The sequence below is a fragment of the Typopeltis vanoorti genome, chromosome 15, assembly GCF_054136105.1.
Source record: "Typopeltis vanoorti isolate ZY-2024b chromosome 15, IOZ_Tvanoo_1.0, whole genome shotgun sequence".
Taxonomy (NCBI): Eukaryota; Metazoa; Arthropoda; class Arachnida; order Uropygi; family Thelyphonidae; genus Typopeltis; species Typopeltis vanoorti.
This window is the reverse complement of record NC_143563.1, coordinates 95,067,154-95,092,227: the sequence shown is the minus strand read 5'-3', so window position 1 is coordinate 95,092,227 and position 25,074 is coordinate 95,067,154. Positions and strand designations below refer to the sequence as shown.

Sequence of the window (25,074 nt, the reverse complement as noted above, 5' to 3'; positions counted from 1 at the left end):
ATCATGGAAGAGAATAACTTGTATCATGATGATTCGTGCCCGCCATCAAAATAAGGATATTACGACTGCTGCCCAATGCTCCCTGAATACAGTAAAAACAATCAGGCATGAACTAGAGACTTGCAATGGTGACTACAAGGATGTAGCAAGAAGAAAGATCCCAGCAGACGATCTGATTGCGTTCGTACAGCAGAATTCCTCGCAAATCTGCAGGAACAGGTGTTGAAGAACCCTGGCATTGGAATTCGGGCTTTGTTCGTGGAGTTGCTAACTGTAGTCAAGCCCTGGATAACAAGGGTAGCCAATGGTAGGCCGTATGTATGGCAGCAGGATTCGGCCCCTTGCCACACCTCTGGGAAAAGTCAAAAATGGTTGTCTGAAAATTTCTACGACTTCACCAGTCCAAATGTTTGGCCTCCAAACTCCCCAGACCTTAACCCCATGGATTATTTTGTATGGGGCGCAGTTGAAAAAGACACCAATCGCACTTCCAGTAATACAAAAGCCCAGTTAATGGATAAAATTAAAACAGTTTTTGCGGCCCTTCCCAGGGAGACTGTAGCATCAGCTTGTTCGAGGTTCCGAAGCAGAATTGAAGCTGTGATCGATGCTAATGGTGGTTATTTTGAGTAAATCTTGTTGATAGTATTGTAATTAACTCTGCCTGTAATGTTTTTTTGTCAATTCATTAAATTTAATAGATACAAAGAAGATTTTCTTTTTCCTTACGAAACTGTCAAATTTATCCCGAACACCCTGTATATCCCTATTAACAAAATATCCACCTATTTCCCCTCTTCTAAAGATAAACGCTCAACTATGTCTCTGCCTGGTGTATATCAAGTTCCTTGTAACTGCAATCTGTTGTACTTTGGACAAACCGGATACTCTATAGAAAAAAGAATAAAAGAACATCAATCATACATTCTTCACAACAAATCCAATAAGTCTGGATTGGTGCAGCACAAGATAGAGACAAGCAACAACATTCTCCAGTCCAAGATTCACCTTCTACACAGATGTCACTATAAATTCGAATGCCTATTCAAAGAGAGTGCTGAGGTCTTATTTAAATGCCCTAACTTGAATCGAAATGACTGTATATCCTTGTCAAAAATATGAGAAAGTTTAATCCAGTTAACACACAAATTTTTTTTTTTTTTTTTTTAGTTGAGACCTTTAATTTTTACATTAGTCTAATGTTATCTTTAATTGAATTTATAAATTAAGATTGTTATATGAAACTATGAATTAATACCTATAATTTATTCATCACTCTGATGAAATTTACCTCTCTTTAATGCTTAGCAATGTAACATCACATGGCTCGTTCTAATTTTTAATTATCAATTGTTTGTATTCCATCTTGTAAAAAAACTGTTCATATCAAGCCACCAAGGATAATCTGTTAGTTTCAGACTGAAATATTTGGCAAACATTAAAATGTTCTTGTGTTAACGTGTTTATAATTCTTAATTTTGCATCGCCGAAGTGAAGCCTTTTGGCTCTTTATTTCAGTAATTCTTGGTGCCTTTTGTTATGTAACACCTTTTGGCAACTCGTATGGTAAAGTATAACTTCTGCATCACTTCAACCTGAGTATTTACATCTGGGTCTACCTATCCACTGATGAGACCTGAACAAAGGTCGAAACCGATCTGGGTAGTGACCCCCCCTCCCCCAAATGTATAGCATCGTGCATGTCTGCCAGGAAATGTGCTTTATATTAGGGGAAATACTAAAGAAAATGATCAGCGCTTACCCCACCTTTACCCGAGTTGCCCCTGCCATGAAAGGTTTGTTTACGCTTGGATCCGCCAAAACTTTTATAGTTTCTATATATATTTGGCACAAAACTCTTGTAGTTTCTCTATTTGGCTTTGAAATCATGTTGGATTCAATATCAACTTAATTTGAAAATAGAATATCATTCAAGAATATTATAGAATATACATAAACAAACCTGGATCTGGCCAGATGGAAAAAGTAAAACCTAAACAGATAACATAACCATAAATAAAACATGAAGAGTTTCCTTGCTAGATGTGAGATCATGGAAAGGAACAGTGCATACATAGACCATATACTGGTGGTGGCAAAGATAAACATGAAAATAGCAAAAATATTTAAACGAAGGAGAAAAAGAAACTAATACAATAGAAATAAGCTGAAAAATAAGGATATTACAGAAAACTTTTCTTGAATGATCAAAAGCAAATATGAAACAATAACACAAAGTGAAGGGAAAATGTAGATATAGAAGAAAATGTCAAATATAAAACAATTATACATTGAAACAGCTGAAGGAATACTAGGAAAACAGGAGAGTTCAGAAACAATGGATAACAAACAAACAATGCTTTTAAGTAAGGAAAGAAGAGAAGTTAGAAGAAAATTACTCCAAAATCAAATAACGAAGAGGGAAAAGGAGATAAATAAAATGTACGAGGAGAAAAATAGACAAGTAAAGAAAAGTGTAAGAGATGATAAAAGAAAATTCATTGAAGAACTTTGTAAGGAGGCTGAGCAGGCTGCAGCAAACTTTGATTCCAAAAAACTTTTTAAAATAACAAGGAAGATAACTGGAAAAAAATATGAGAAAATGAGAGACCAATAAGAGATAAAAAAGGAAACATACTGACAAAAGAAAAAAAAAAGACATCGAAAAGAGATGGATAGAAGACGTTCAGGAAATACTAAACGGTGAAATGTCAATACAAGAAACTATACACCCCAAAAATAATGGGTGAATTTATATTTATAGGAGAGATAATAAAATAAATAATTAATATAAATACAGAAGAGATTATAAAAGCAGAAATAACTAAGGCAATAAAGAACTCAGAAAAAACAAAGATGCAGGGTTTAACAATATATAAGCAGACATATATATATATCTACAGAGATACTGTATCCCCTTCTAAATGAAATATGGATCAAGAATGAAAGGTCAGATTACCAGAATACAGGATTATTGGTGAAAATACCAAACAAAGGGATATAACAAGAATGCAAAAGTTGGAGAGGAATATCTCCTGAGCAGAGTTAGAAAAATTTTCACTAGAATAATATTAGAAAGAATGAAACATGAAATCAAATGTAAACTCAGGAAAGAACAAGGAACTTTCAGACCTAATAGAACATGAATAGATCAAATAATAACTCTAAGAATAATAATTATTGAACAATCAATAGAATGGTAGAGCAACTTGTATTTGGAATTCATTGATACTGCAAAAACATTCGATAGTATACACAGAGAGGTAATTTGGAAATTAACAAAATATTATTATTATTACGTAACACCTCCAGGGAGTCCAAAGACTCATTGAGGGAGGGCACCTACTCTACAATTCTGTCTCCACCAATCCATCAACCACAAAACTACCTTCATCATCTACACCAGTGGTCTCCAAAGTGTGGTACGCATACCCCAGGGGGGGGTATGCGAGTCGATACGTGGGGGTACGTCAAAAAAGTTTTATATTGAGAGGAAAAAAATTAACTAATTAATTAAAGATAAAGAATATTACTTTCTTTCATCAATAAAACATATATCTAATATAGACAAAGACATTATAAAGATCCTGTAAACTTAAATTTGCGAGTAGCACACATTGGGCGACTTTGCACACATAATCGTCCGTGGCAAAGCAGTCACGTTTTTTAAAACTAGGCAGTAAATCTCTTACTTCTTATCATTGCCATTTTTTGTAGAGCATCCTAGTGTTGACAAGCCCAACTAGAGAAGGAAAATTGCTTAGTTATCCTGCTATCTACAAATGACACTACAGTTGTATTAATTATTTGACTACTAGTAGTAAGTTTAACGATTTTTTAGTATATATTGCTTCTGTGTAATTCCAACATCTATTTGTGCATACTTTTACGTTTGCACTAGAAATAGTGAATTAATATTATCAAAATTGCTTACATTTTTTAAACGTGTTTAATATTATCAATAATAATGAATTATATTTAAATTTTACAAATTAACCCTCACAAAATCGATAAATGGTTAAAAAAATTTCCTCCAAAGAAAAACCGTGAATTGAAGATAATTCTGATATTATTCTACATCAGACGAACAACAAAGAAAAGATAAGATTGATTCTTCTATTCAAACAAGTTAGTTATCAGTCAAATTAAGTGATAAAAACATTAATCTGAAACTTAACAAAACCTTGCCCAAGAAAGTTTGAAATTATCAAGAAGACTACTAGAAATGGGGATTTACATCGACGATAATCAACAATGAACCTCGTCCTACATGTGTATTGTGTCATGAGATGCTATGTAATGGAAGTATGAAACCATCATTATTAGTAAGAACTTAAAAACTAAACATCCTGAACATGAACACAAATCTTTACATTTCTTTGAACGATGTTTGAAGACATGTAATTCTCAATCCAACAACTTAAAAAAATTCACTAAAATAAACGATAAATATTTGGAGGCATCTCTTGAGGTTGCATTCTTAATTGCAAAAGACCAAAAGCCACACACCATTGGGGAAACATTTGTACTCCCAACTGCCATAAAAATGGTAGAAATGATCCGTGGAAAAGAATATGCAGATAAACTAAAATGTATTTCCTTATCAGCAAATACTATTGGTAGACGTATAGAAATCATTGCAGATAATTTAAAGAAGCAACTATTAAAACAAATGACCCAATGTAGAAAATTTGCTACACAGCTTGATGAAAGCACAGATGTTGCCAACACGTCTCAGTTATTGGTATTTACTAGATATTATTTTAATAATGAATTACATGAAAAAACTACTTTTTTGTGAGGCACTTCAGGAAAGATGTACAGGGGAAGATATCTTCTCAACAGTAAATAACTTCTTTGTTAAAAACAATATTTTGTGAAAAAACTGTTTAAGCATAACTAGTGATGGAGCAGCTGCTTTAATTGGTACAAAGAAAGGATTCAAAGGAAAAGTAAACGAAATAGTACCACATGTCAAATTAATTCATTGTATTATCCACAGGCAAGCTATTGCGGCAAAAAAAATACAGCCTGATATACACAAAATACTTCAGGATGTTATCAATATAGTTAATTTTATAAAAAAGAGGCCTTTGAATAGTAAAATATTTTCAGTACTATGTCAAGAGTTGGGCAGTATCCACGAAAATTTTCTATACCACACGGAGGTTCGTTGGTTATCTCGAGGAAAAGTGCTTAAGAGAGTTGTAGAACTAAAACATGAGTTATCCTACTGGATAAAGATAAGAAATTTGCAGATCTTTTCAATGACGATATGTGGTTATTAATACTATCCTACCCAGCTGATATTTTTGAAAAAATAAACATGCTTAATTTGTCTCTTCAAGGAAAAGGTAACATTTTAACAATGAATGAGAAAATAACTGCATTTCAAAAGAAAATGGTACCATGGAGAGAGAAATTTGAAAAGGGATGTTTAGAAATGTTTCCATCTTTATCTGATTTCGTTACAGAAAATAATATAAAAGTAAAACAAACAAAAAGTTTAGAGACATATTTTTTAACTTATTCACAGATCTTCCCAGCGAAGAATTTCAATGGATTTTAAACCCATTTGCAGAAAATGTAAAAATTGACCACCTTCCGATTATTTTTCAAGAGTAAGTAATTGACATTAGATACAACACAACTTTGAAAAATGAATTTCAACAAAAATCTCTTCACAATTAGTGGATGGGACTGAAGTCCGAGTATAGCAATTTAGTAAACACAGCAAATAATGCACTCCTACCGTTTGGTTCTACTTATTTATGTGAGGTATCATTTTCTGCAATGACAGGTATTAAAACCAAATATCAAAATAAATTAAACTTGGAACCAGACCTTCGTATCGCAGTATCAGAAGCCATCAAACCAGAATTTCAAGAAATTATGAAAGAAATGCAAGGCCATTGTTCACATTAAATATTGTAATAAATATGTGTGTAAGCTGTTAATAATAAAAATAATGTGTAAAAATATCTAGCGTTTTTAATTATTATATGATGATACAAGGCATATTTCCGCTTTATAATACTTATTAGAATAGATTTTTGCACAATCAATTGGGGGTACACGCTATTTATTTTTTTCTGTCTTGAGGGTACGTGATCAAAAAAGTTTGGAGACCACTGATCTACACCATCACCATCTACCGCTAACCACCACCACCACTAGTATTTTCACAGACAATCACAAACATCCATGCCCATGGCAGGATTCAAACCCGCAGCCTTTTGGCTGGAGAGTGGATACACTAACTACTTGGCCAACCAGGCCAAGTGGTTAGTGTACCAGATGGCATACCAGAGAAAATAACTAATATAATAAAAGCAATTGATTACAATTATAAAATCAAGATAATATGTAATGGGAATTTAAGTACAAATAAAAACAAGAGATATAAGGCAAGAGTACATACTCTCCCCTAAAATGTTTTTAATAGTAATAGACTGGGTGATGAGAAATACAACAGATGAAAACATTAATGTGCAATGGGAACGGACAAATAAATTAAATGACTTAGAGTTTGCTGATGACATATGCTTTCTTGCTCAAAAGCACCAACAGATGCAAAGAAAATAGATAATTTAAAACCTGGATGCCTCAAAGTGTGGCTTAAAAATAAACTAAAAGAAAACCAAAATAATGAAGATTAATCCAAACAAAATCTAACATTCCAAACTTAACTAGAATAGGTAGACACCTTTATTTATCTAGGATCAGTGATGAGTACTGAAGGAGGAACAGAAGAGGACATAAAAAATGGAATACAAAAGCCAAATTGTCTTCAGTATAATGAAAATGGAATGCATATGGAATGGAATATACACGAATAAATAAAGAAATAAATGTCAAGAAAAAATAAGACTCTTCAGCACAAATATAAAGACTATTCTAAGCATGGAGATGAACCAAAGGAATTTAAATAAACTGCAGATTTACATAAATAGATGTCTTAAAAAGATATCAGGAATATACGGCCAAACAGAATTATAAACAAGACATTATGGGACAAAACAAAACAAATCAATCTGACATCAAAATAGAAATAATAAAAAGAAAATGGAAGTGGATGGGCCACATAATCAGAAACCCAGATAATGATATAGCAAAAACAGTCATGGAATGGAACCCACAGGGAAACAGAAGATGGGGACACTCCAAGATGACCTGGAGGAGAAAAATTGAAGCATAGATGAAAAGCCTGGAATGAGATCAAGAAAGAAGCAATGCGAGAAGAATGATAGAGAACAATGACTGAAGCCCTATGCTCCACAGGGAGTGAAAAAGATAACTTTCTACTGACAATTTTCCTCCAAATTAGTCTGTTAACTGTGAGGACTCCAATACTGTCAGATCTTATATCCTGGTCTTTAAGACACTTCTAACTGCATCAATTCACCCAGATCTTGGGCTTCCTCTGGACTTTTTTCCTAGCATAAATGTCTGTTTCACTAAACTTTCGTCTCCCATTCTGTTTGAATGACCATACCCGGTTATATAAGATCTGGCTCACATATTCCTAAATGCTAACAATGTCAAGTTCCTTCCTCTTTAATAATAATCTACCACTGAAACCATCTGTTCACTGCCCTAATTTTTCTCAGAACTCTCATATCTGTGGTTTCTAATTTTTGATGAACTGTTTCATTTCTAACCCAGCCCTTAGATCCATAAGTTAAAATTAGTTTGAACACTGTCTTTAGTAATTAAAATTAGTTTGAACACTGTAAAGTTTAGTGATTAGCCAATTTCTCTCTTATTCCATAAAGATTTACTAGCTGGTCCTCCCACAATACTTTTGCTTATTCTGTGCTTATTTAATTGCCACCTTCATTAAAAATTGTGCCTAAAATATTTGAAATATTTTATTAGATCTATTGGTTCCTATTCTGGATATAGCTGATATGTTCTGTCTGTTTTCATAATTTTGAGATTTTTATTACCGAATTTCATACCGACTTTCTTACATCAGTAATTAGAATTAGTTGAGGAATCCTGTGACTTGTACTGGATTTAAAATTATGACACCATCTGCATTGAGCTGAGTTAATATCTCCAATTTTGTTATCAGGTTCAATAATAATATTACACAAATGAATACAATGCCAAATACTAAATTTATGATTGTTCAACCTCCTAGAATTAATTCCGATTTGCTTATATTTTTTAAATTATCTTAACTGCATGTTACTAATTTCAGTACAGTTCAATAATATATCATTATAAATGTGATATTTGAAACATATAAATGAAAAAGCACAAATTAAACTTCCAATAACTGCAGTATATAAACACACAGAAATAAATTGTAATAAAAAAATTACCTGCAAACCAGACGATCCGGGAATTCCAGGTAATCCAGTATCACCTTGTTCACCCTTTTTTTATATTTTGCAAGAAAAGAAAGGAAAAGAAAAAAACTATATTAAATGTGTGAATTATTTAATATTCATGTACATGGAATTGACTGACAAGAAAAATTTTAACTTAGAAACTTTGATTTTTTTTCATAAATTTATATTTGTTAAAAGCTATATTTATAAACAATATTATATATAACCTCCAATAACACTCCTGGCTGAGTGTTTATAGTCATTATCAAACCCACAGCTAACAGGCTATGAATTTGATCATGACTATAAACACCAGTGGCATGGATATTTCTGAAATGTCTTTAGGTGATATATGAATTTCATTTATCAGAATCAGACCATCATCCTGATTGTTGGAGGTCTGAAGTGATTTTTAACAAGTATCACATTTGCTTCTCTCGAGCACAGGTATTCCAGATTATCTAATCCACAGAGCACCCATGCTTGAGTACAGTTTATTACAGACTTATAAATTTATTATTTACTAAAAATTTACAATGCAAATTTAAAAAAAGTACATATAAATCTAAACGTTCACTTTCATTCATATACTGATATCAATTAAATCATCTCAAGCTTAAAATGTCTGGAATTTTATTATTCAACTGACAGATATGGGATTTTATCCCATATCAGATCAGAAGATGTACATTAGATCCAGGATTCCTTCTGGTGCTGATGATTGATGGGTCTTGCTTCACCATAAATTAAAGATGCCAAGAAATTATATTCTTGGTTTAATCCTTAATCCAAGTGTAAGCAAACAACGTTTGCATGTGAAGTAACTTCATGAAATGTCTTGCTTCAGTTCAAGCATTGTAGGATATCTGCAGAGGATATGTCATACTTTCCTCTGGCTACTGCTGTGCAATCATCATTCCACTCTAGTTTAGGGAAATGCAGAAAGTGACTAGATATTTTAGGAATTCAACTGTTGCAGCTTGTGTAATATAATCTGTCATGTAGTTCATCAGAGCATCATGTATAGGACAGAGTTGACTGTCGTAGAATTGAAATCTGCTAAAGTAGAGAAGGCGAGCCAGTCAGTTTGCCATCAGGGCCAGGAACTTTTTTGGTATTTAATTTGAATAGGATTTTTCTGATCACTTCCTGGTGAAAGGTTAGAGGAGGCACTGAGTATTGAGTGTTTGGAATGGTTTGGGGACATTGACTAAAATCATTTGTGCAGGCATTTGAGAAAAAGTATGATGCTAGGAGATTGGCTTTCTCTATGGGTGATGGTGCAACAGATCCATCTGGTTGCAAGAGTGATGAGAGCAGTGTTGGGCAAAAGTGGTGCCCAACTGCTTTGGCCAGAGACCAAAATGCATAGCTGCTATTTGAGCACGATGCAAGTTTCCTGCTTTGATAATTTTCTTGCAGCTGTTTCAGGCTTTGGTATAATGGGTGAGAGAAGGCAGAGTTTTTGATGACAGCCAGTTGCTGGTTAGCTTGGTTCTTCATTTGTACAGCCTTGGCATATCTTTTGGAGAACCAGGGCTTATTTAGGGGATGGGAATGTAGTGTGGAATGGGGGGAATATGCGCTTCCGTTCTGTACAGGATTACTTCAGTGATGGGTTCAGTGCATATGCTTGGGTTAGAATATCGAAAGCAATAGTCCAACCATGGGAAAGGAATAGAAATCCAACATGGCATTCTCATAATTCCAGGCATAAGTCGTGAAGTCATCACATCAGTTATGGCAATGAAGTGGAGAATTTTAGCATGCAGAAATAAAGACGTTTTGGTTCCATTGTATAAGGCCTTGATCGGCCTAGTATGTCTTATTGTGAATGGATTTGGTCCACTGATTTTCATGTTGATGAAGATTTATTCAAAAGGGTTCAGAGAAGACTGAACCAAGGTGGTAACTGGTCTTTGAGATGTGAGTATGATGACAGATTTGAGGGAATGCAGTTTGCAAAGTCTAGTGAATAGGAGGAAGAGAAGGTATATGATTAAGACATTGAAGTTGGTAATAAAAAATTTCTTCCACATTAACCCAGATGGTTACCAGATTAATTTGGAAGAAATATTTGAAAGAACTGAGAAGGGGGTAGAATAAGTTGACATTCCTGGATGCTATATAAGGAGGGTGTGAGCAGGGACATGAGAAGCATGTTCTTTGCATGGAGAGTGGTTGGTGAGTGAAATGCACTGCCTGACGTGTGGATACATTGAATGAGTTCAAAGCATGGTTTGATGGGCTTTGTGTGTAACTCCCTCAATCAGTCTTTTGATTGCATGGAATCGGTTTTTAATAATAATAATAATAAAGAGTGCCCATTAATAAGCATTGGTCTAATAATTATGGTTAGTGCAACCTCGAAAAAGTTATATGGATTAGTGAGACTTGGCTAATGGCAGATGATATAGTTATAAGGATAGAATGTGATGGATTTAGTATTTTCAAGGAGGAGATAGAGTGAACAGGACAGCGGGTGGGGCACTGCTGATGATGGAAGATGAATTGTAGCCATCAACATTAGGAAGTCAATCTGGTGTGATATCGAGGGCTAATAGGACAAAATATAAAACTGGTTGCTGCCATAGGCCAGGAATAATGTGGAAGACATGCATCAGCAGAAAAAGGAAAGATCACATAGTAGGAAGGAAATGGAATTTATACACTTACTAAGAGATAATTACTTGAAGCAAAATGTGATGGACGGGACTTGGGGTATGAGAGTATTGGATCTTGTTATAGGGTCAGAAGACTTGTCCATAACTGAGGTGGCTAAACTACCTCCAACTAGAGAAAGTGATTATGTGGTCTTGACTTGAGAGGTAGCAAAATGTGGAAATTCGAGTTAAGCAGGGGTATATATAGAACTATAATGCATCCTAAGTGTATCATGATTATGATTCACTTAGGAAGCAGCTCAGAAGGAAAACGTTTTACAAGAGAGAGAACCAACATTAGGAAGAAAGGATGTTCGGAGTGCATGGAGTCAATGAATATCTGGAGGAAGCAATATCATTGTAAACCCAAGGTCAGGAGGGTAAATTGGGTAGGAGTTAAATGGATGAGTAGTATCATTAAGCAAGAGCTGCAAAAAAAAAAAAAAAAAAAAAAAAAAAATGTTGTGAAGGGTATATAAGGAGAAAGGTGACAAGTTAACTCATAAATAGTACAAGGATCAGGCAAGAAAGGTGACCAGCATGGTAAAGAAGGCAACATCAGATTATGAAAAGAAATTAGCTGAACAGGCAAAAGCAAAGCCCAAAGAGTGTTTTCATTATGTGGAAAGTAGGAGGAAGAATGACATGGAAGGATAACTTTAATGAGTATATATGGTACAGAGGTAGATGAAACTGTTGAACTACTGAGTAATCATTTTGCAAGGATATATCATCCAAGTGAAGAAATTGTTATGATAGAGGTGACAGGGACTGATGTAAGAACAGAGGAACTTATTATAGAAACTTAAATGTTTCTATCATATCCCCCGATTTAAGTTACTTAAAGGATTTTACAGGATTAATGCAAGGGACCTGTTTCAGTGCTTGGCTAAAGGGATCAGAACAAGAGGTTAGGGCATGAAGACCAAATTTTTCGCTTGGAGAGTGGTGAATGAATGGAATGGGTTGCCTGAGTCAACTGTAAGTGCTTTGTCTGTTAATGCTTTCAAGGAGAGGTATGACAGATATTATGTTGATAGTTTGCATTTTCCATGATGAGTTTTAGGACTCCATGGAGGTGCCCATGCAATAATAATAATAATGATTTAGGCTGTTTTCCAATATATTTTTCGTGAAGTGGTTAATGAATATAACCCAAATACTTTCTGAATGTGAAATCAAGAAAACAATATAATACATACATAGTTATCAGATAACTTAAATCAAAATTTTGACTCACCTTCAGACCTTGAATACCTTGTGAACCTTTAGGACCAGGAGCACCACTAAATCCCTGAAAATAAAATATGTCAGATTTACACTTTACTCTAAAACAGCATGAATGTTATATGTTTGCCATATAAAAATTGTTTATAAAATGTTATCACTTCTACTGCTGTTGGTTGCCATTTCTGAAATAAGCTATGTCTTAGAAATACTAGACAATAATCCTCTCTGTCTTAAAAAAAGTGAAAGCTTAGATTACTCTCACTGCTACTGAGACACAGTTTCCCAGAAGTGTTCTTTCTTTTCTTGCTGAGATTAAAAACTAAGATTATAAACCAACTTGTCAATTCGGATTTCACATTATTTTTAAATGTAACTGTTCTCTCAAGATATTCAGAATTACATTCGTTAGTTCTAAAATTATTCCTTAATGGTATCTCCACCTTCATGCGATAAGGGGGCTCATGTGCACCAATGACCTCAAGTGCTATGAAAGTGGTAGCTAAGGTAGGCTCTCCTAGCTGGACAGTTCAAGAGATAAGAGCAAGACTAAGAGAGCTTCACAAAACCACTGATCTGGAGGTCTAAGATATCTTGGCCTCCAAGACAGGAATTCTGTGAGTAAAAATTAAAATAACTCAGAAGTTTTAACTGGAAAAATTCATCGAACGGAAAGTATGCGTTATGACTAAGAAAGGATAAAGGTAAAAGAGTAGGAATCTTTGAGCATTTTTAAAGTAACCATATGGAATGTAACAAGTATAATAACAAAGGAATTGGAATTTGTAAAATAATGAAAAACCAGAAATATTAATATAGCAGTAATAACAGAAAAACAAAAAAAAAAAAAAGAAATTAAAAGGAACAAGATATACAGATGGTTATACTATGCTCTGATATTTAGCGGAGCAGACCAACATAACACGTTCAAGTGGAGCCATTTTAATTGATAATAAACAGAAAAACAGACTTTTGTAAATGACAAATTATAACAGTTAAAACAATAAAAACAAACAGAAGCTACTTAATTAATTTTTTTTTTTAACTAACTAAGCATTTAACTAATTCTTATTTTTTTTTGAAAAAAAAAAATAAAATGAAAATAAAAATAAAATAAAATAATTGATTATATCATTACTAATCGTAAAGTAGCTCCAAGTATAAGGAATGTGAATAAGAGAGAAATCTTTCTCTTCAGATTATCATTCAGCAGTTCCTAAACTTCATGGAAATTTTAAAAACTACTATGCTTGAAAAATAGAGAAAAGAAGTAAATAAGAAAAAGAAAGAAATAGAACAAGTATACAAAGTGTATCTTTAACAGGAAGAAAGCATTAGAATATTATATCAATCACAATTAACAGAAGACCTAAAAGAAGCCAAAATTAATGAAGATGTTGAGGAATGGAAAATTTTAATCAAGATAATTCATAAGGCAGTTTCTGAAGTACTTGGAAAGAAAAATGAAATATTAAAAAGAAAATCCTTAAAAATTTGGAGCAACGATATAGAAAATGAAATAAAAGAGGAACAATTAGCATATACGAAATACGACACAGAAAAAACAAGACTGTGCCTGTATCTATTTTAATTTAACAAATTGAGAAGATCAACTACAATCTCCTTCAAAATAGTTCCCTCCTGAGTTGACACACAGCTGCATATGATGCTGTCAACATTCAAAGCAATTCTGTAGATCATTTTCTGAAAGGCTGTTGAGGATCCCCATCATTTTTGCTACCAACAAAAAATGGATTTCTTTGAGCACTGACTTGATCTTTGGGAAGAAGTAGAAGTCGCAGAGAGCCAGGTCTGGCAAATAGGGTGGGTGCTCAAGCACAGTGATGTTGTGATTAGGTAAAAACTGCTTCACAGACAAAGGGCTGTGAACTGGCACATTGTCTTGGTGCAAAATCCAACCATTTCTACCCAATTCTGGTCGTTTCCTTCTTATGCATTCGTGCAATTTCATCAAGATTTCAAGGTAATACTGCTGATTTATGTCCAGGCAGCTGGGAACATACTCTACCATTACAATACCCTGAATATCGAAGAAAATAATAAATTTAGTTTAATCCTTTATCCAAGTGTGTGTGTGTGTGCGAACAAAGTTTGCACCTGAAAGTATCTTCAGGACTGGGGTAACGTGGTAAACTTGGGCCTGGCTCCCACTGAAGAGACCTCAATAAAGGTTGAAACTAGTCTGGGTAGTGGCCCTTCCCTTAATGCATAACATTATACATATCTGCAAGGAGATGTGTTTTGCATTATGGGAGATACTGAGATAGGAGTGTTGGTAGCTTGCTCCACCTTTGCAAGGAGTTGCCTGGTGTTGTACCACTTTACCCCAGTCCTGAAGATACTTTCAGGCACAAACTTTGTTCGCACACACTTGGATAAGGGATTAAACTAAATTTATTATACTCTGACCAAGTGAAAAATAAACTTTCAGCATCGAAGAAAATAATCAACATGGCCTTGAACTTTGAACAACTCATGTGTGCTTTTTGGTCTTGGAGATGCTGCTGACTTCCACTGCAATGATTGTCACTTGGTTTCTGGATCGTATGTAAATATCCTAGTTTTATCACAATTACTGAATTCAACAAAGCTGGTTCATCCTTAATGCATTGCAAAAGGTCCAAACACAGTTCTCTGCCACGTTCTTTTTGTTCATCTGAAAACATTTTTGGAACTATTTTTGCACAAACCAGTTTAATGTTCAATTCTTCTGTTAAAATGCATCGCACACTTTCCTTGTCCAAATGAACTTTCTCAGCTACAACTCAAACACCCAACCTTCTGTCTTTTCAAATCACATCTCGTACTTTTTTAATGTTGTGATTGGTAACTGCTGTGCGTGGGTGGCCTGGGCGATGATCATCTTTCACTTTCTTTGTCATCCGAAAATCATTTGTTCCATTCAGAAACATGTGCACAAGACATGCACTCTTCACCATAAGCCTCAATCAATAATTGAAACGTTTCTGTCGCAGATTTCTTCAGTTTCACAAGAAACTTGATGTTAACTCTTGCACTCCAACATTTTCTGAATGAAGGTAAGAAAACGTCTATATTTGAACACGCATCCACTCGTGCTGAGTAAAGTGATAGAGTTGAGCCTTGTCCCACAGTGACAGATTGGACATGCTCTAATAACCATCTCTTTGTCTCTCCCCTCCCACTCTCCGTTCCCAAGCTATAGGGTTAGTCTCGTTTTTTTTTTGTGTCAGACCTTGTATATCATCCCTTCAAAAATAAAGGACACAGAAAATGTAAACAAGAACAAAGTAAATATAGCTAAAACCACCAAACTTATAACAACATAATAAGTGATTTTGCTGAAGGCAAGAAAATAAATTTTAAGCAATAATATATAACAATTTATGAATTATGTGGGTCTTTATTTTATGCTCATACAAACATCACCAGTCCCTTAATAGAACACCCAGATACGTACAATAATAATTAAATTCAGTTGCCTGATGTTCTGCTGACTTTCAGCCACAGAAAAACCATAGCTTTATACATCTTTTTAAACTTCGTCATTACAGAACATATTTGATTTAACAGGTTGTTAGCTATTAAAAGATATAGTTGTTAGCTATATCTTTTAAATATTTAAGCATATGGTAGTATGTAGGCCTCCATTTGTACTTTTGCCCTGGGCCCTGCCAATGTTAGGAAAGGGTCTGCTTAAAGTTAATAAATAACTGTTGATAAAACTAAAATTATACCTATACAGGTAACCTTCATATAATGCGGCACTTATACCATGCGGTTTCGATATAATGAAGTCTACAAATTGTGGTATCCCTTGTCAGAGGCGTAGCTAGGGAGGGGTGGAGGGGGCGGCATTTTGAACATTTGCAGTTAATTCTAAAATACAGTCTGGGGAACTCATTTCCAAATATTGCAATACTACTGCGAATTTTTCTTCACAATTGCTGTAAGTGTTGCTAGTTGTGAGAGGAGTTTTTCTAAATAAAATTGATTAAGAATTACCTATATTACTATAAAATAGACTTCGCCAATGTCATCGATGATTTTGCTAACAGAAAAGCAAGAAAATTAACATTTTAGAAGGTTGAAATGATTAAAGTTTTACTTCAAAAATAAACATAGTGTTTTAATTTATTTCCCTATATGTTGTTTTGACTTTTTGTAGTATTTCTGATGTGTATTGAGAGTGGTGGCAAATGCTCTAGCTACACCATTGTCGCTTGTTGAATGCAGTACTTATACAATGCGGTTTCAATATAAGGCGGTCTACAAACTGTAGTAAAGGTTTATCTTTTCATATATTTTTCAATGCGCGACTTAAAAATCAAATTTTATCTTCGTTAAATTTGCATCTGCCCATATCGCGCATGTAGTTATAAGTAGTGAATTTATATTAGGGGAAATACCCTTTAGTACGCATGTACATTAATTGTTTACCGTATAAAGTATTTCTTGTTGAAAATTGTCTCCGTTTTCTGCCAGGAAAGCGCATTAAAAATCATAAGGGTGTTAATCTCAAGCTGACCACTTTATTTTTTGGTGAGTTACATACAATATGTAATGTTTTTTTTTATGTAAAAAATTTATTTTTATAGTAATGGCTACTTAGAGTGCTTTTGCAATATAGTTGAAAATGAAATCAGTGAATTAATTAATCGGAATATAAATTTTAGGAGGAACTGATACAACTAGAAATTAGGTTTTAGGAGGAACTGATACAACTAGAAATTAGGTTTTAGGAGGAACTGGTACAATTAATAGATGACATCTAACCAAATGGCGGGGAAAGTTCTGCCACAAAAATATCGTGATTGCGATGAATCTGTTAAAGAATTCAGTTTAAAGAAATTAGCAGAAGGATTGAACTTGGCAAGAAAGTTATTTTATGGATAATGATCTTTCAATGGAGTGTTCCGGAAAATTCATGAGACAATTGGATATTTGTTTAGCTCTGTATTATGAACTTAATAAAAAATTGCAGTATAGTGGTAAACAAGGTCTTATTACTGACTTCTTGATAACTAAATCAGCTTAAGTATGCAATGAGAATTATACAAATGCTGTCCAAGAGATTTCAAGTGATGATGATGTCCGGCCACTCGTAAATAAAGAACATCCACGAAATGTTAGTTTTGAAGACAGTGATGACAATTAAAATATACCCTTTATTTTATTTTGCCTAAAACATTTATGAATTATATGCAATGAAGTTTACGTACAATTTATAATTTTATACTATGTGTTTGTTTCATAGTTTATGTTTTCTTAACTTACATGAATTACCTGAATTAAATAAAAAAATATTTTTGTTAGATATGTCATTGTTTATATAATCTTAAAAAAAATGATTTCGGAACCTAACCCTACTTTTTCTATATGATCCGAGTCTCGCATAATGTAATTTATATAACGTGGCATTTCTAAGGAATCTAACATCAGCGTTATATGAGGGTTACCTGTATTTAAGAAAAGATAAAGAGACAATTGTGGAAATTAGAAAGGAATAAGCTTGTTAAATACAGGTTCCAAAATCAAAAGAAATATAAAAATGGAGGAAAAATTCACACAAAAAAATTATTTAATGTAAAACTTTCACCTAAATATCATAGGCATCTTCAGTTCAGAATGATCACAAAATGGCAATTACACAATAACAGACAATTCTGAAAGGTGACACCTATCTAGCTAATATAAGGTAACTAAATATGGTCAATAATTTCCTAACAAAAAAAAAAAAAAAGAAAAAAAGAAAAAATAAATATATATATATATATTTACACACCGAGCTTCCTTAGACAAGTCCTTTGGTTGGAAAGACCTGTGTTCCGGTCCTATCTATGACATGAGGAATCTTTATTAGGTGTTTTTAATCAAATGGTGAGTTAGCTGATCTCATACCATATGGAGGTATGAGAGCTTCCTTAGACAAGTCCTTTGGTTGGAAAGATGTGTTCCAGTCCCATCTGACATGAGAAATCTTTATTAAGTGTTTTTAATCAAATGGTGAGTTAGCTGATCTCATACTGAGGTGGAGGGTTTGTTTCTCCAGAAACTTGAGTTTTTCATCCCTCAAAACAGGCAAACCAGCCCTGTAAATACAAACATCCATAGACATAACACACAGACACTTCAGGAATAAGGATTAATGAACCTATTCCATAGGATTTCAGTTTCGTATGCCTGCACAATGAAGTGTGGGTCTATGCATGAGCATAAATCAGGAATATACATACAGATATACATCAAGTTAGGAAAGATTAACAGATTTAAAAAGTACTATCTCCCAGAAAAGGAACAAACACAGACTATCAGATCTGTTTAAGTTAGGACAATGAAGTAAAGTTTAACATGTTTCTTCACAAAGACATTCTATGAGGAAATGACTTTTATGACGGACTCGTCTTGTTCCAATAAACTCCATTTAGTGCAGATAGCATACTCAACAAGTCCAGACCATTCAGGCTCATAGCTTTAATATAAGACTTCTGTTCTAGACGAATAAAAACAAATTTTCCAGTCTGTCCAAAATAAGATAACTCACAAGAGCAAGGAATCTGGCAGATGCCTGGAAAACCTACAGGTGGAAGTTTACTCTTTCAATATAGAAGAAATAGCATTCCTATCCTTTATGTGCAAGGCATTTCTGAATGCACAGCAAAAGTTTTAAAAACACTGAATATTTTTGTTGCCTTTAGCCTCATCAGAAAACTCTCGACCTTCTCATTTCTTCTAAAAACAAGCTTCCATCTCTAGGGTGGTCAGGTGTCCTATTAGCAATTCTTGTGAAGTCCTGCTAGTGATCTTCCTCGATACAGCTCCCCACTGATAAACAACTCTCTGATATCTAATCCCATGTGTTACAACTTAACACATTCACACTATTCTAGTATTAGCTGTTATATATATTTTCTGGAACTGAAAATTTGAAAGAGGATGTTAGGACAAATGCTTTTAGTTAACTACTATGTTTAGTGATACAATTAATCTGTTTTGCTTGCATGGATGCAGCATAAATCTGTTGGAAGGGTGTGTTTTTCTTTATTAATTTTTCTTTATTTACTATGCAGCATCTGCATGTGTGTAAACTGCTAATTCCATGTTGGAAGGTTGTATTTTCACAAAGCTTAATCAGCATGTTAGTTGCAACATTTTTTGGTAGAATTTTATTTGTAAAATTAGTATTTATGCATTTGTGAAGTGTCTTGATGATAGTATCTCAAATGTAATTCAAACTGATTTCAAGATATATATAATCTTATATGCATCTTTCTGTTTTATATAAATGTGTGCTTTTGGTACCCAATTACTGCATTAGAAACAGCTGTTATATGTTATATAAGCTAAGGGTTTAGATCCAGCATTATTTCAAAGCTGAATATAGAAACTATGAAATTTTCGTAATTTCGTAAGGTGAGTTGATCAGAGAGCTTAAGGGAATACACTCCCAGTGAAACCTTATCAAAAATGGACTAATAAAAGGCAAATTTAAGTAGTCCACACTAAGGCAACTCATGAATACCAGGGAGTGTATTCCAGTAAATCCTCTGGTCAACTTACCTTACGAAACTTTCATAGTTTCTATATTCAGCTTTGAAATAATGCTGGATCTAATTATATAAGCTAAGTGGATGCAAAGCATCCACTTAGCTTATATAATTTTGCATTGTCGAACTGAAGCCTTTTGGCTCTTTATTCTAGTATTAGCTGTTATATATATTTTCTGGAACTGAAAATTTGAAAGAGGATGTTAGGACAAATGCTTTTAGTTAACTACTATGTTTAGTGATACAATTAATCTGTTTTGCTTGCATGGATGCAGCATAAATCTGTTGGAAGGGTGTGTTTTTCTTTATTAAGTGCCAATCCAGTTGTCTTTAATTACAATAATTGGACACCAGTTATTACAAATATTTAATTACAAATATTTGGACACCGGTGTATGTTTGTTGCCAAATATACACTGGTGTCCAAAAGTTAAAGAAGAACTACAATACTATGAAAAAATTTTCATGATGGTTACAGCCAAATGTGGACATAAATTTACTGCCAGCATACTAATAAATAAATAACACAAAAAATGTGTTATAAATTTGATACAAATTAAATTGCAATATCGTTTCTGGCAAAACTATGCAGTGAGGCATTTCAAGATATCTCAAGACATTTCAAACCCTTAGTATGAAATATGTCCACCCCAAACTACTATGCGGCTCTCACAACACTGTATCATGCTTATCACCATATGATTCAGGAGTTCTTGAGGCAAACTGGCCCACTCCTCTGTCAGAGCAAGAATAAGGCCTTGTTTGTTTTCTGGAGGAGAATTTTGAGCAGCAATGCATCTCCCTATTGTATTCTAAATGTTTACTATGGGGTTGAGATCTGGGGAGTATGCTGGCAATTCGATTCGATTAATATCCTCGGTCTCGAAGTATATTCACTGCTCGTGTCCAATGTTGTGTGGCAATGTCATCCATAAAAATGAATTCTTCACCTACAGCACCATGGAACAATTGAACACGACATTGAAGAACTTCGTTGCAATATCGTTCACCAGTCATAGTCTCTTATTCCAGCACTTGCACTCGGTGCATCCTTTAGGCATAATGTCTCCCCACACTATGATCTCGGCACTGCCATATAAGCAGTATCACTTTCATGCCAAATCAAGTATCGATTAGAATCAGAGGAAAGACAAAAACGACTCTCATCTGTAAAGAGTACATTAGCCCATGAATCTTGTCCAATTTGTATGGATACTACACCACTGAATACGTGCTCTACAATGAGATGTGGATAAATGCATGCAGATTACAGGACTTCAGGCATATAGGCTTACTTGTCACAATTTGTCGAAATATCTGCATAACTTTGCTTGAATGGAGCCAACTAGCAACCTGACCTGCCATGGTGGATCGATTACATTTTGCTGTTATAACCAAAAATCTGTCTTCATGCTTTGTGGTAAAGTGAGGGTGACCTCTTAGCAAATGTCTGGAACACATTCCATTGGTTTGCAATGTTGCCTAGAGCTTGGATACAATGCTATGTGATATACAACGCCAAACTCTCTGGCACTATCAGTAATTCTGTGGCCTTCTTCAAGTTGTCCAATAATTCTTCGCTGCGTGAAATCATCTAGATGATGTCTTTGAGACATTACAAGATATCAAAGTTTGCAACTTTATTCCTTCACGATAAGAGCTACACAATTTGCTTAGCGCAGCCTCTTTACCTTTTATCCTGTTGAGCACTACCACATGCTCCCTTTGCATGCTATTTGAAAATTTGAATGTGTACCTGCTTTCTACTCAAAATCGTCAGGGTAGTATAAAAACTGTAAAATGTCTCTATACTGTATTTAGTGAAACAATAAAACTACTAATGTAGGCTGTAGTCATGAACATTTTTTCATATACAGGTAAAAATGTAGTTCTTCTTTAACTTTTGGATATCCGTTTAGTGTCTGTTGAGGTAGGAATGTTTATTATGGTATAAGAACATTTTTATTTCTGTCTTTAGAAACAACAGATATAATAAAAATTTATATATTCTTGAATAAAAATGACTACTTCTATGTATTATAAGAAGTGGGTTGATCTACAACAAAATACTAGCAGATGTGAAATATCTATTACTGATAATACAAAAGAGCTACTGCCAAAAAAATAAAATAAAAATAATAAATAAAAAAATGAAATAAATAAAACAGAAAAAGAAATACACATAACAAGCACAACAAATTTTACAAGATGAGTTGCTGCTCCATCAAACCACATGTATTCCTGTTATGGCTAAATGAATCACTTGTTCAACATTATTAGTTCATTACATTAGCTCCTCCCTATAGTTATTTAGTAAGCTACCAAATGCATACAGCAGCTGTTTATTATTCGTTTGTTATACTTTGCAAACAAATCTCTCTCCCTCTCCACAAAGTTTTTTTTTTTTTTTACAAAAAATAAAAAGAAAAAAACAGTATATGCCTTTCCATTATTAATTGCTCTTGCCATTTTTTTTATATAAAAGGCAAGCAAATTACTGAAAACAGAGTGTTCTTTTGGCAATTCATGAAGACTTTCACAAATAATATTTCATCTGAATAATTTTGTACATGATCCCTTACTAATTTCTCCAAAGTCTTAACCACAGAAGAAATACAAACTGGTTTATAGTTTGATGCCTGCATTCTACCACCACCCTTGTGCAATGGCATTATCTTATCCACTAATTAAATAGTTTCCCAGAACTAGGCTTTCATTGAACAGCCAGGTCATGGTGAAATCCCATCCAGATCCAATTTCTTATTAACTTCAAGAGCACTTAGTATTTTAAAAAACATTCTCTTCATGCACTTCAAGCCTTCACTCCTTCCCATCACAACAGAAATAAAACTTACTCCTCCAGGATGAAATATCTAATAAACTGGTCATTAAACAGTTCCACTATATCTCCACCGATTATTATACCTTCTTTTCCATCTAATGGGATTATTAGTAAACAAACATATCTCTATCTCCTAGCCACATAATGAAAGAATTCTTGAAATTTTCCTTGGACTTTAGACATCATCATCATCTTCTCTCCTTGTAATCAGTTTTTGCCTTCTTAGTATACTAGTCATTTTCCTGGCCTAAGACTTATATTCTTCATGCAACTACCCACTATCTCTATCTCTTTTTACTTTTTTTGTTCCATCTCTTTTTTATCTGCAGCTCCTGTTTGATTTCATTAGCCTTCCACTTTACACTAAACTGGTTTATCATTTTCACTTGAGGATTATTATTTGTTATTGTGTTAATAAATATTTCTTCACATCCCCTGCAATTCTTCCATTGGAACTGCTATAAGCTGGTTTCTGAGATTATTATAGTCACCTGCCTTATAATTCCATATAAATATACTTAATATTTGCTTTCTCTTTTAACTTCTGTATTCTATTCACCTTCCAAGTCAACACCACTGTATATCCAGTCCATCACCACCTGATACTCACCTTCCTCCTTGTTAATCATATTATTTGTAACTCTCTCTCTTTCACTCCTGGCAAAAATGAAACCTTAGTACCATCACGGTCGTTGAAACCTGTGACATTCAATATACCTATATGAAGGTTACCTCACTGCTCCAAATTTCTACATTTCATGCAAACATGCAGTCTCTCATACCTTACCTACCACATTTCCAAATGACAGGAAATGAAGGCTACAGGCAAAGTATGTTACAAAATCCTGTATTATACTTCACAAAATGTGATTTTTAAATAGTGTTTAGGTGGGAAACAACAAATCAGTAAGCATATGTATGGAGATAAGTATAACTGATAGAAGGAATATGCACAATGCAAACATTGGAACATCAGTTACTTCTACATCAAACATTATGTACTCAATCACAACCAAACTAGAATAAAATTTTCACTTCAAGTTATATAAATTGTAATAATTAATATCAAAACTTATCTTTTTTTTTCCCTCAGACCACATGACACACGAGACTGAACTGTTTCCCCTTTACCAGATATCAACAATGCCTTCTAGAAGGCATTGTTGATATCTGGTAAAGGGGAAACAGTTTTTCAAACAAAACAATTGTTCAAACACATGCAAAAGCTAAACATGTATAAATAGCTTTATTTGTATTGGTATATATTTGCATAGTTAATTTATATATATATATATATATATATATATATTAATAAGACTTACCACAGGACCTGGAAATCCTTGTGGTCCAGATAAACCTGGTGGTCCTTTTTCACCCTGCACACCCTGAGTGCCTGGTAGTCCTTGAAGTCCTAATGAACCAACTGCTCCCTACAAAACAGGCATAACAAAGTATTACCTCTTTAAACTTCCTTTAAATAAGTTTTTTTTTTAATAAACTGTATTCTTGAAATTTTGTTATATTCTGGGATTATTTTCTCTTATCAAGAGTATTTCAGTAAAATGAGTAAAAGGGTGGAGAAAATATTATTATTCATTATGTACTCAATCACAACCAAACTAGAATAAAATTTTCACTTCAAGTTATATAAATTGTAATAATTAATATCAAAACAATAACGTGGAGGCCTGAATATTATTATTCAGGCCTCCACGAAGTCAAAAGACTCATCGTGGGAGGTCCTTTGTAAGAAACACAAGTCTATCGAGACTCATTGAGGGAGATCCCTCCTAGGAAACACAAAGTCTATCATACCACTCCTTAAATGCATTGACCGTTCTCGCTCTCACCATTCCATCAAGCAATGCATTCCATGGTTCAACCACCCTCCATGCAAAGAAACCACTCCTCATCCTCTTTCTCACAGTTTCCTTTCGTAACTTCCAGGGATGGCCCCTTGCCATGACTTCTTCCCGCTATTCAACCAAGCGAAAGAACTCCCCAGTGTCAGCCCTGTAACCACCTCTCAACAGTTTAAAAGTCTCGATTATATCACCCCTCCTTCTATCCACCAAACTCTGCAGTCCACACTCCCTCAGCTGATCCTCATAACTAACATTGTACAGTCCTGACACCATCTTTGTTATCTGCCTTTGTACCCTTTCCACAGTTAATTTATCCCCTTCAAATCCTGGGGACCAGATCTGAGAACAATAGTCTAAGTGTAGTTTGATCAGAGTCCTATACAACGGAATGATAGCCATTTTATCTCTGCAAGTCAGTGTCCTTCTCATTATTGCAGCAATCCTCTGCATTACCTTCACTACCTTTGCAACAGGTCCCCTAAATTTCAGGTTTCTATCAACCATCTAATCCAGATCTCTTGTCTCTCCTACTTCCTCCAGTTTAACTCCTCCCATAGAGTATGCAGCGTCCCGTCGACGTGACCCAAACCT

General features: G+C 34.1%; 1 protein-coding gene across 1 annotated transcript in view; it reads right to left on the bottom strand.

Moving 5' to 3' along the window:
* Nucleotides 1-25,074, bottom strand: part of LOC150098992 (uncharacterized) — a 700,419-nt gene that overhangs the window by 202,053 nt on the left and 473,292 nt on the right. The window contains exons 30-32 of the mRNA XM_090405788.1: nt 23,941-24,048; nt 12,243-12,296; nt 8,331-8,384 (exon numbers count right to left, since the gene is read on the bottom strand). Of these exons, the coding sequence (XP_090261914.1) occupies nt 8,331-8,384; nt 12,243-12,296; nt 23,941-24,048 (216 nt within the window). The remainder of the gene's footprint in view (nt 1-8,330; nt 8,385-12,242; nt 12,297-23,940; nt 24,049-25,074) is intronic.